General features: G+C 35.1%; 1 protein-coding gene and 1 pseudogene across 1 annotated transcript; both read left to right on the top strand.

The window, feature by feature from the left end:
• Nucleotides 1-37: 37 nt before the first annotated feature.
• On the top strand, nucleotides 38-1,501 carry LOC141345269 (extracellular calcium-sensing receptor-like; annotated as a pseudogene).
• Nucleotides 1,502-6,000: 4,499 nt separating this feature from the next.
• Nucleotides 6,001-9,433, top strand: LOC141345268 (extracellular calcium-sensing receptor-like). Its single transcript, XM_073850149.1, has 7 exons — nucleotides 6,001-6,155; nucleotides 6,315-6,603; nucleotides 6,921-7,727; nucleotides 7,903-8,130; nucleotides 8,306-8,429; nucleotides 8,460-8,492; nucleotides 8,583-9,433. Exons 2-7 carry the CDS (start codon nucleotides 6,349-6,351, stop codon nucleotides 9,431-9,433), a joined length of 2,298 nt encoding a protein of 765 aa, XP_073706250.1. The 5' UTR covers nucleotides 6,001-6,155; nucleotides 6,315-6,348.
• The last annotated feature ends 2,872 nt before the right edge of the window (nucleotides 9,434-12,305 follow it).

Genomic DNA, 12,305 nt, shown 5'->3' with positions numbered 1-12,305 from the left:
TTATAAAAAAAACTTTTAATTTAATTAGAATTGGAATATGAACATTGCTACTGGTAAATGGCAAAACATTCTTAGAGGGTCCTTGGGCTTTGCCATTCCCAAAGCTGAAATAAGAGGCCTAAGAGATTTTCTGATTAAACTTAACCCATCTTCTGACATATCTGCATAAAGAGTTGTGGGAAACTATATTTCAATGTAAACTTCGCCCCCAAGAAACTACTGAAAGCCAAATCATGTGCAAAGGCAATGAAAGTTTGAACAATGTGCAGAACCAGTACACTGATGTCACAGAATTACAAATTGCCAATAATGTTTACAAAGCTGTGTATGCTGCCGCTTATGCTTTGAACAGCACAATCAGTTGTTCAAAATGGAACACAAACCAAAACAAATGCCTGGAGAAAGTCAACAATATGTGGCAGGTAGCATGATTTGCATAGATGTCGAAACGATCATGACAGTTGCACTCAACCTTCATGAATTTATTTATATGCTTTTACAGGTTCTTAATGCTTTGAAGGAACTGATTTTTTTCACTGAAATAGGTGAAAAGGTATACTTTGATAAAAATGGAGATCCAGCAGCAAGGTATGATCTCTTGAACTGGCAAAAAGGGGAGGATGGGACAACAGAATTTGTTAAAGTGGGTTTCTATGATGCATCTTTACAACCAGAATTTCTACTTTTATTTAACAACATCAGCATAGTGTGGGCCACAAATCAACACCAGGTACTTTTTTGTGAGCAGGCCTGTGAATTTAAAGTATTTTTTACATTGCTGTAAACAAGAAGCAAACTTTGTTGTCATACAAGTTGTCATGTTTTACAGGTACCTGTGTCTGTGTGCAGTGAGAGCTGTCCCACAGGCACTAGGAAGGCTGTGAAAAAAGGAAAACCTGTCTGTTGTTATGACTGTATTCCATGTGCAGAAGGAGAAATAAGTAATAAGACAGGTATGGTACAAGAATACATGACATTAATAAGCAATAGTGTACAATCTAAAATAGTTTTTCTGTTCACATTTCTTCCTCAGATTAAGTGATGTGTCTCAAGTGCCCTCCAGAATTTTGGACAAACAAATGGAGAGATACATGTGTCCCAAAACTTGTGGAATTCTTATCATTTAAAGAAGTGATGGGAACTATTCTAGTACTGTTTTCTTTATTGGGTGTCTTTTACATTAGTTATTGCAGTAGTTTTCTTTGTACATAAGGACACCCCCATAGTAAAAGCCAACAACTCTGAGCTAAGTTTCTTGCTGCTCTTCTCACTGACTCTGTGTTTCCTCTGTTCCCTTACTTTTATTGGTCAGCCCACTGAGTGGTCCTGTATGTTGCGTCACACAGCATTTGGGATCACTTTTGTACTTTGTATCTCCTGTGTTTTGGGGAAAACATTCGTTGTGTTAATGGTCTTCAGGGCTACACTTCCAGAGAGTAATGTCATGAAATGGTTTGGGCCCTTGCAGCAAAGACTCAGTGCCATTACTTTCACTCTATAACAAGTTCTAATTTGTGTACTTTGGTTAACAATATACCCTCCTTTCCCATATAGCAGTGGTTCTCAAAGTGGGGGGCGCACGAGTATTGCGGGGGGGGGTTTGTGGTGCGGGCCATCAGCAGAAAAATAAATATAAAAACGTAAACAGCCAAAGGACGTAACGAATGGGAGATGGATCGGTGTGTGAAAGAGAATAGAAAACCATAGATGAATTCGCACAGACCCAGGCAGGTGCTGGTCATTCAAAAGCTCAATGCAGAAAATTTGACAAGGTATAATTGCTATCGGCTTCAAACTTAAAATGATTTGCAACTGTCGTTTTGTCGCGTCCAGCAGAGATGTCACTGAAACTCCGCTTCGCTGGCACCTCAGTCTTGGTATACTGTACATTCACAAATGATAACTCAGCGGCAGAGTTAAGCTCACGCAGGGGCGTAATTTCCACTTGGGGCTTTTCAAAATCCTGTTTGTGTCCTCCCACTTCAAATGGTTTTGTAAAAGTAATGTCTTGTAGAATGCATGCTCAGTGCCGCTTATCCGCGCGATTGTTAAAATGAAACCAAAAAAAAAAAATTTTTGAATACCTCACGTTTAGAGAGCGAATCACCAATGCGCTCAAATTTGGCTACATAACATATCTAGGCTGTTATTAGTATGCGCTCTATAATAAGTTGTGTAGATGTCTATAGCTCTGTATCATGATGGGAAAATTCGGTCTTTATTTGCACTTTGAATATTAAAAGAGTAGCCTACTTTGATTATGGCTGCATTTATTGCCTACATGACTAAGAAAGAACTGTGTCGTTTATTTTTTTTTGTTATTTATACTGTAGATTCTTCAAAAATGCAGTAGCTGCCTCTAATTTAAATGGCTGTACTTATAATAGTAAAAATAAACATCTTGTTCATGTACTCATATTTTCATTAATTCCTGTCCCTTGCTTAAGGCGTAAAATAAATATATATAAAAAAGGCTTTCACAATCAGCTCATTTGCTTGTAAAACATCTGCAATCAGAATCAGCCACGAAGAATCAAGATCGGCACATTACTAAAAAATAAATTGGGAGCTCCTATATTTTTTTGGTGCTCCTAACTTTTTGAAGTTGGGAGCACCAGTGCTACCAAGTAAAAAAGTAAATTTTAAGCCCTGCTATGCCTTAGGACAGCATGAAACCCACAATATATATATATATATATATATATATATATATATATATATATATATATATATATATATATTAAAGGTTTAAAGGGGGGCGCGACCAAAAAAGTTTGAGAACCACTGCCATATAGGAACATGGATTATTACCAAGAGAGAATAATTCTAGAATGTAATTTAGGTTCAGATTTCGGTTTTTGGGCTGTGCTTGGCTATATTGGCCTACTGGCTGTATTGTGCTTCATTCTGGCTTTTCTAGCTCGGAAATTGCCTGATAACTTCAATGAAGCCAAATTTATCACATTCAGTATGCTCATATTCTGTGCTGTATGGATCACATTTATCCCAGCTTATGTCAGTTCTCCTGAAAAATTACTGTAGCTGTTGAGATATTTGCTATTTTAGCTTCAAGTTTTGGTTTGCTGTTTTGCATATTTGCTCCAAAATGTTACATTATTTTACTCAGGCCAGAACAAAACACAAAGAAACACATGATGGATAAATAATAATAATAATAATAATAATAATAATAACAACAACAACAACAACAACAAAAAGCAGTCTAATCTAAAAGTGTTCATTCCCAAATTTATTCCTGATGTGACACAAACAAAGTTGTACCATGCAACAAATAATACAAATTAAAGGGAGTAATTCCCTCCAATATACTGTATATTTAACATATTGTAAATTATCCCTGATTTTATAAATCACTTTTATAGATTTAATAACATTTAAAATATGCTTTGTGAGTTCTTTAACCCTCATGTGGTGTTCATGTCATTTTTGACTGGAGAAGATTTTCTTTTTCCTGAAAATACTAGTTAATGTTATCGCATTGAACTGAAACTTAGTGACTTTGTTCACAGAGACTATAACAACTTGTCCACATTTTTTATTTATTTATTTTATTTTTATTTTTTTTTTTACTTTTTTGTGTTTTTTCACCTTGTTACACCTATGGTGTTCCCGGGCAAAAATGACAGGCCTACACAAAATAGCTTATAAATCCCTCGTTATGCTATATTATCCCCAAAAATCGGATTCAATCTTTTTATCAACTTGTTTTCTTTCAATTAGGACTGGTTTTGTATTCAATTTTTAAACAGTTTAATTGTAGGAGTTATTTATCCGAGCTTATGCACCTCAGTTTTTGAGTGAAAAAAGCATTATTTGTTAATAATTTTGGCAATATTGAGAAAAATATGAAAATAAATTGCACTGTTGATCACACTAGTCTACTTTAATGTTTAACCAGGAAATTTCTTTTGAAATGCTTTTATTTTGTACAAAATGACACAGAGTCACACATGTGGTGTTCCCGGTCAAAAATGACGAGCCTACATAAAATAGCTTATAAATCACTTGTTATGCTATATTATCACCCAAAATTGGATTCAATCTTTTTATCAACTTGTTTTCTTTCATTTAGGACTGGTTTTGTATTCAATTTTCAAATGGTTTATTTGTAGGAGTCATTTATCCGAGCTCCTGGTCATTGAAAGTGAATGGGGGAGACTGAAAATTAGAGAAAAATTTAGTTGTCAGGAGCATGTTTATCATGTTCACATATGTATATGTGTGCTTGCAGACATAGAGCCATTGGACATGTGCATGCATGGATACATGTATGCCACACACACACACACACACACACACACACACACACACACACACACACACACACACACACACACACACACACACACGTTGGGTTTACATGTTTTATGGGGACATTCCATAGGCGTAATGGTTTTTATAATGTACAAACCGTACTTTCTATTGCCCTACACCTACCCTACACCTAAACCTAGCCCTCACAGGAGATTGTGCACACTTTTACTTCCTCAAAAAAACTCATTGTGCATGATTTATAAGCCTGTTTCCTCATGGGGACCTGAGAAATGTCCCCACAAGGTCAAAATCTACTGGTATTCCTATCCTTGTTGGTCCCCACAACGTGATGAATACCAGGTACACACACACACACACACACACACACACACACACACACACACACACACACACACACACACACACACACACACACACAAACTATTTTCTGAAAGAAACATTCTTTTTCACAGTGGTACATTTTTTTTTTTTAAATGCTTTTGTTAGTCAGAGACCTGGTGTTTGTCGTTTTGGTTAGTTCATAATTTGGAAAACTGAAAGAAGTGTTTGATTTGTGTTCTCTATATGACAGCGTTAATGTGTTCTTTCTTGTATGTCACAATGGTTAGATTTGTCAAGGAACAGCACAAGTGTTACTGTGCACCCCTTTTCTCAAAATAAAAGCATTGCAAAATATAAGTGCTGTGTTTTGTGATCTTCTACATTAACTTTTTAATGGCTGGTCATTTTTGAGCAGGAACACCACAAGTGTGACACTGTGCCATTTTATACAACATAAAATCATTTCAGTTAAACATTAAAGTAGACTAGTGTGATCAACAGTTTTTTAAAATATTTTTCTCAATATTGCCAAAATTATTAACAAATAATGCATTTTTCACTCAAAAATTGAGGTGCATAAGCTCGGATAAATGACTCCTACAATTGAACTGTTTGAAAATTAAATATAAAACCAGTCCTAAATGAAAGAAAACAAGTTGATACAAAGATTGAATCCAAGATTGGGTGAAAATGTGGTTAAATGAGTGATTTATAAGCTATTTTTATAGGCCTGTCATTTTTGACCGGGATTTGTGACTATGTGCCATTTTTTACAAAATAAAAGTTTTTCAAAACAAACTTCCTGGTGAACCATTAAAGTAGACTAGTGTGATCAACAGAACCAATATTTGTTTTTTTAATATTTCCAAAATTATTCAAAAATAATGATTTTTTTACTTAAAAAATAGATGCCTACTCTTAGATAAATGAGGCCCACAATTAATTAGATGCAAATAGAAATATAAAACCAGTCCTAATTGACAGGAAACAAGTTGACAAAAATATTGAATCCAAGATTGGGTGAAAATGTGGTTAAATGAGTGATTTATAAGCTATTTTTTATAGGCCTGTCATTTTTGACCGGGAACACCATAGGTGTAATAGGATTTTGAACACCACATGAGGGTTAAAATGAGGAAACATCAAAACACACATTAAAAAAATTATTATAATATATCCAACGAATTATCCAAGAAAATCATGTGTATGATGTAAATAACCACTTAAAAACATGTATAGCATGTACATCCTCTGTTAAGAGTGTAAACAAAAGCTTTGGTCTATAAAAAGGGTGAATGTGTTGGCCACTGAGTGTTTGAAGGGATCTGACACACAATGCTGATTCTGGAGCTACTACTACTCATGTCAGTGTTGATCAAAGCAGAACAGCTAGAATGTAGGCGACAGGGCAAAGCGCTGCTGCCTGAGTTCATCAAAGATGGAACTCTAAAGATTGGAGGCATCTTTACATTTTACACTGGCTATGCTGGGGTGATTCCGAAGTTTACCCGATTACCTCCTCAACCAAAATGCAAGGAGTATGTATGTTTTCAATGCAAATTGTTATCATAGTGTATTGTAATTTGTATAATTGCATAATGCATTGATGTTTGCGTTTCGCTTAAAAATAAGTGGTACTAGCTTCTCTGTGCTACTTGTTTCTCCTCTTCCTCTAACTAAAAACTGTCTCTCTTTAGTATTAATTATAGGGAATTTAAATTAGCATGCACTATGATCTTCGCAATAGAGGAAATAAATAAAAACCCAAATATACTCCCAAACCTCACACTGGGGTATGAAATCTTTAATGCCTGTGGATTCTCTAATATTCTTCAGTCTGCACTTTCACTGTCCAATGGACAAGATGTCATCATTGATGAAATAAATTGCACCAAGGCCGATACTGTACAGGCTATAATAGGTCATTCAGGGTCCACTCCAACCATTGGGTTTGCTAGAATAACTGGCCGATTCCACATACCTGTGGTAAGATGTCATCCCATTTTATTATCTGCCTACTCATCAAGTTTACCATTGTTATGCTAATATATGAAGTTACGTATACCTTTTTTTGTTATTGCCTCTCTCTGTAAATTAAAAACAATGTATTAATGTTCCCAAAGTCTTTAATTGTTTTGTATTAGTTTATATATTACACCGCAAAATCTAAACATAAATGGGTTAAAAAACGTTATTTACATAACCAATGATCTGTTGACATTCAGTAAAAGAAATTTAAAAAATAATGAATTTCACTCAGTCTCATTCATGCTGCTGTCCCATTTGTATTTGTGTTCACACAGATCAGTCATTTTGCTACCTGTGCTTGTCTAAGCAACAGAAAAGAGTTTCCTTCTTTCTTCAGAACGATTCCAAGTGATTACTACCAGAGCAGAGCACTGGCCCAGCTGGTGAAACATTTTGGCTGGACATGGGTGGGAGCCTTAAGCAATGACAATGATTATGGTAAAAATGGCATTGCCACATTCATTAAGGCTGCACAAGAAGAGGGAGTCTGTATAGAATACTCAAAGGCTTTTGAAAGCACAGGATCAAAAATGTCATTAACAAATATTGTAGAGACTATCAGAACCTCCACATCTAAAGTAATAATGGCTTTCATGTCACACAGAGAGATTAAGATACTGGTGGATGAGCTATACAGACAAAATATTACAGGACTGCAGTGGATCGGAAGTGATGCCTGGATTACAGATGACTCTCTCGTAGATAGCCACGGCCACACTTTGCTAATTGGATCTATAGGATTCACTGCCCTCAATGCTCAAATACCTGGACTAGGCCCTTTTCTACAAGAGGTCAACCCCTCTCAGTTTCCTAAAAGCATGTTTCTCAAAGAATTCTGGGAAAACATTTTTCAATGCTCACTGAGCCCAAATACAACACAAAGGGCATGCAATGACTCGGAGAACTTGAAATATGTCAAACATCCTTTTACTGATGTGTCTGACCTGAGATATGCCAATAATGTCTACAAGGCTGTGTATGCCATTGCTCATGCATTGCACAATGTGTTGTCATGTAAGCAACAAAAAGGCCCATTTGCTAACGCCACCTGTGCCCAGAAAACCAAAATACAATATTGGCAGGTAAAATATCTTCAGTAAACTACAATCCAAGTACAAATCCAAACTATATGATTCAAATAAAATATGAATTATTTTATTATTAAATCATTTTTTTTTTATTAAGTCACCATATGATGTTATCAATTTACAAATAATAATAATAATAATAATATCCATTCTTGTTTTGCCATTTTAGATTTCAAATTATCTGCAGACTGTGAATTTCACCATGAATGGTGGAGAACGACTGTTTTTCGATAGCAAAGGTGACTCCCCTGCAAGATATGAGCTGGTAAACTTACAAAAGGTCACGAAAGGCACAATGGAAGTAGATACAATTGGCTACTATGATGCAACTCAGCCTCATGGTCAACAGTTTACTATGAACAATGTCAACATCATCTGGGGAGGAGGCCAGAGGACTGTAAGAGTCACTTTTCAAATTAAGTTTCCAGTCAAAACAAAATCCCCAAGTGCACATGTGATGCAACAATGCATCATAACGGCACAGACAAACATGTGTAAACATGTGCAAACATGTCACACAGCATATTATTTTTCTATTGTTGTTCAAGTAGATTTCCCCTGATGTGTGGCAGGTGCCTGTGTCTGTGTGTAGTGTGAGCTGTCCCCTCGGCACCAGGAAAGCGGTGCAGAAAGGAAGGCCCATCTGCTGTTTTGACTGTATCCCATGCCCTCCAGGAGAGATTAGTAATACAACAGGTAATGCTTGTTTAATTGCTCTTTTAACAGTTGCAATACATCAAAAGAGGATCAAATGGAAAAGTTTAACAATCATTTTAATTTAAATGACCGTATGTCTTCAAAACACTTACATTTATTTTAAAAGGAGTAGTAAATATGTTATATGATCAGTTAGCAGTATCATAAAGACAGTGGAATTCTTGTCATTCACCGAAATCATGGGTATCATTTTGATGATGTTTGGGTTACTTGGGGCGTTTCTAACTATGTTCATATTTATAGTTTTCTTTCACTACAGAGACACACCAATAGTAAAAGCCAACAACTCAGAGCTGAGCTTCCTGTTGCTCTTCTCACTGACTCTGTGTTTCCTCTGTTCACTTACATTCATTGGTCGGCCCACTGAGTGGTCCTGTATGTTGCGTCACACAGCGTTTGGGATCACTTTTGTCCTCTGTATTTCTTGTGTATTGGGGAAAACTATAGTGGTCTTAATGGCCTTCAAAGCTACACTTCCAGGAAGAAATGTCATGAAATGGTTTGGGCCTCTTCAACAGAGAATCAGTGTTGTTGGTTTTACTCTTGTACAGGTCCTCATCTGTGCCCTTTGGTTAACAATATCCCCACCTTTCCCATATATGAACATGAACTACTACAGAGAAAAGATTATCCTAGAATGCAGATTAGGCTCAACTGTGAGTTTCTGGGCTGTACTAGGTTATATTGGCTTACTAGCTGTCTTGTGCTTCATTCTGGCTTTTCTAGCTCGGAAACTGCCTGATAACTTCAATGAAGCCAAATTTATCACATTCAGTATGCTCATATTCTGTGCTGTATGGATTGCCTTTATCCCAGCTTACCTAAGCACACCTGGAAAGTTTATAGTAGCAGTGGAGATATTTGCTATTTTAGCCTCCAGTTATAGTTTACTAATCTGTATTTTCATTCCAAAATGTTATGTCATCCTGCTAAGACCAGATGCAAACACAAAAAAACATGTACTAGGAAAAATACCACATTAACCTGATTAAATGTTATAAAAAAAAAACTTTTAATTTAATTGCTGACAAATAATAATAATAATAAAAATGGTGTAGAATTGCTAATGTAAGACTTGAATTCCATCATTCTCTCTGTTCGTTTCTTACACTGTAAGTCTGGTCACATCTTTGGGTGAATATGGCAATATGTGAGATTTTTAATTTTTTTTTTTTAATGATAAAGTCATGACAACTTTCAGTCAGTGATTAAGGCATTGCCAATGTGAATGTTTTAACTGCCAAAAGAACGTCATGTCACCTTCTCAATTAATGTACTGTAACTCAGAAATGCTCTTAACTCTTATTACACTGAACTTTACAAATAAGATGTATACTATAAACCTTTTGCATGCCTCGATTCCCACTGAAGACCTAACTAACACAAAAGACCATAAAAAAGAAATAAATGAAAAATATAAATAAATAAATTTATACATACACTATATTGCCAAAAGTATTGGCAATTAGTATCTCATGAACAGGTTTGACTACTGTAGTAATTTTCATGGGTATAAATCCTAATGTTTAAGCATATAATGCTATTCTTGGGGACTGGGTTCTTCTAATTTGATAGCAAACACCTTTGACAGGACCCTTTTCTATTCTAACATGACAATGCCTCTGTGTATAAGTCAAGGTTCAAAAAGAAATGATTGATTCAGTCAGTGTGAAAGAAGTTCACTGGTCTGCAGAAAGTGAAGTGCTAATCCCAGCTAAACATCTCTGGAGTGACTTTAAATGCAGACTTTGAGCCAAAAACTGCACCAAACACCAATTATGAGGAGTGACAGCTTTTAATGATTTTAAGGAAGTTTGTAAATGAGATATTGATCTAATACAACAGTTAAACAAGCAAGAACTGAATATTAAGTGACTTACATTGTGTGACTATTGCCTGATTTTGCTCTATTTCATCTCAAAAATAGTTTGAAACAAGTCACAACTGCGCCACTGTGCATCTTCATTAAAGTGCTCCTATTATGCTATTTTTTAAAGGTTGTTAATATTGTTTTATGAGTCTCCTAAAACGGGTTTACATGTATGCAAGAACAAAAAAACACTTTAGTTTTCTCCAAAAATAGATTTTAATTTTACCACATTTCTAAATTATTCATAAACGACTCTTGCAAAGCAGTTCGAAGAATCAGTTTCTTTAAACCCTCCTTTCCGTGAGCCCTCACTGCTGTGATTGGTCAGACTGCGCAGTCCTTTATGATTGGTCTATTGCGTTCAGCGCGTGTCGAAAACGAAAAGCCCATTGCCATAACTGAATGACAGCCCTGGAGACCTGTCAATACATAGAACAGATGGTATTAATTTATCGTCACACAGTAAAATAGGCCTACATTCCTTCTATTAACTGATAGTCTTTTTTCCGTATTTGTATTAATATTATTATCATTATCATTATTATTACTAATATTATTTTTATAAGCCTATTATTATTGTATATATTTTTATTTTCGTTTATATTCGTTTTCCCCCTTAATTTTGCTCTCTTTACTTAACGTTCATGTAAATGATACTGTAAATGCTTGACATATGCTATATGACTGATTTTTACTGGAATGTAGTTAAAAGGTTGAATTGAACATATATTTTATTTTGTTTCGTCTAATTAAAAGACTAGACTATATAAATACTATACTGTTTTACTGAGGAATGAATCATTCACGTAGCTTCATTTGTAAATGGAAACATGCTCATTTATCATCACACACGGGCATAAATACAATCATAAAGTCAAAACTTTATTGGCATAATTGTCAGGCGTTAAAAAATAGCCCTAACTAGTTATTAAAAATAATAATAGCCTAATAATAATAAATAATAAGTGATTTAGAGCTATCTATTTTTTTTGTTTATTGTGAATCGCTTAACCTAAATAACTTTCTGTATATGCTATTTGCCATATATTTTGCAAATATTGTAAACGACAATTATGCCAATAAAGTTTTGACTTTATGATTGTATTAATGCCCGTGTGTGACCATGAACGATGTACAAATGGAACGTGAATGATTCACTCGTCAATGAAACACTATATAGGTTATCTATTAATTAGACGAAATAAAAAGTATATATGTTAAATTCAACCTATAAACTGCATTCCAGTAAAAATCCCAGCCATATAGCATAATCAAAGCTTTAATGGCATGTCAGCATTTATCATTTAGATTCAGAATGTTAAGAGATCGAAATGAAGGGAAAAATAACGAATATAAATGAATAATACAATTATTACGGAAAAAAAGAGGATCAATTAATGGATAAGACTGTGGGATGCATAAAATGTTTCTTGCAGGGCTGTTTAATTTTAAGTACTTTATGTAATATTTATTCATGATAAACTTTTGAATGCTGTCTACATCACGCACAGACAGCATTCGTATATACAGCATTGCCTATTGTTAATATAATAACTTAATATTGTATTAATTTCTATAACAATTAATATAATCATTTCTTAACTCAAAATAAAATATTAATAAACCTATCTCTGATAATCCTGGGTTATGGTCACACAGGTTTGTTTATGCATTAAACATAAGGATGTCGTTACCTCGACGAAATGATCTCGTGGCCACTACATAATATGACGTTCCCACAAGTTAATATGATGTTCCCATGAATTAATATCTCGTGGCAACGACATAATATGACGTTCCCACGAGTTTATATGTCGTGGCCACGACAAACATAAGTAAACCAAAGGTGTCCCCTCCAGGTCACCGTACAAACGAGTCTTTTAGCTTGCAGCGCTGTTTGCTGCCGCATCAGTTCAGTGCGTTACATGTCTGCCCCCCTACTGATCATGTCTTTCCTGTGTCAATGTATTTTCTGTGATCCCTCG

The sequence above is a fragment of the Garra rufa genome, chromosome 11 (assembly GCF_049309525.1).
Source record: "Garra rufa chromosome 11, GarRuf1.0, whole genome shotgun sequence".
Taxonomy (NCBI): domain Eukaryota; kingdom Metazoa; phylum Chordata; class Actinopteri; order Cypriniformes; family Cyprinidae; genus Garra; species Garra rufa.
The sequence above is the reverse complement of the archived record's forward strand: the minus strand, read 5'-3'. Positions and strand labels throughout refer to the sequence as shown.

What these genes read in the sequence shown, in the direction of transcription:
- LOC141345268 (XM_073850149.1), top strand. Translation starts at nt 6,349, where the DNA reads ATGATCTTCGCAATAGAGGAAATAAATAAAAACCCAAATATACTCCCA. An exon ending in CCAAAATACAATATTGGCAG is followed by an intron (nt 7,728 to 7,902) that starts GTAAAATATCTT and finishes TTGCCATTTTAG; the next exon opens with ATTTCAAATTATCTGCAGAC. An exon ending in AAAGAGGATCAAATGGAAAA is followed by an intron (nt 8,493 to 8,582) that starts GTTTAACAATCA and finishes TTATATGATCAG; the next exon opens with TTAGCAGTATCATAAAGACA.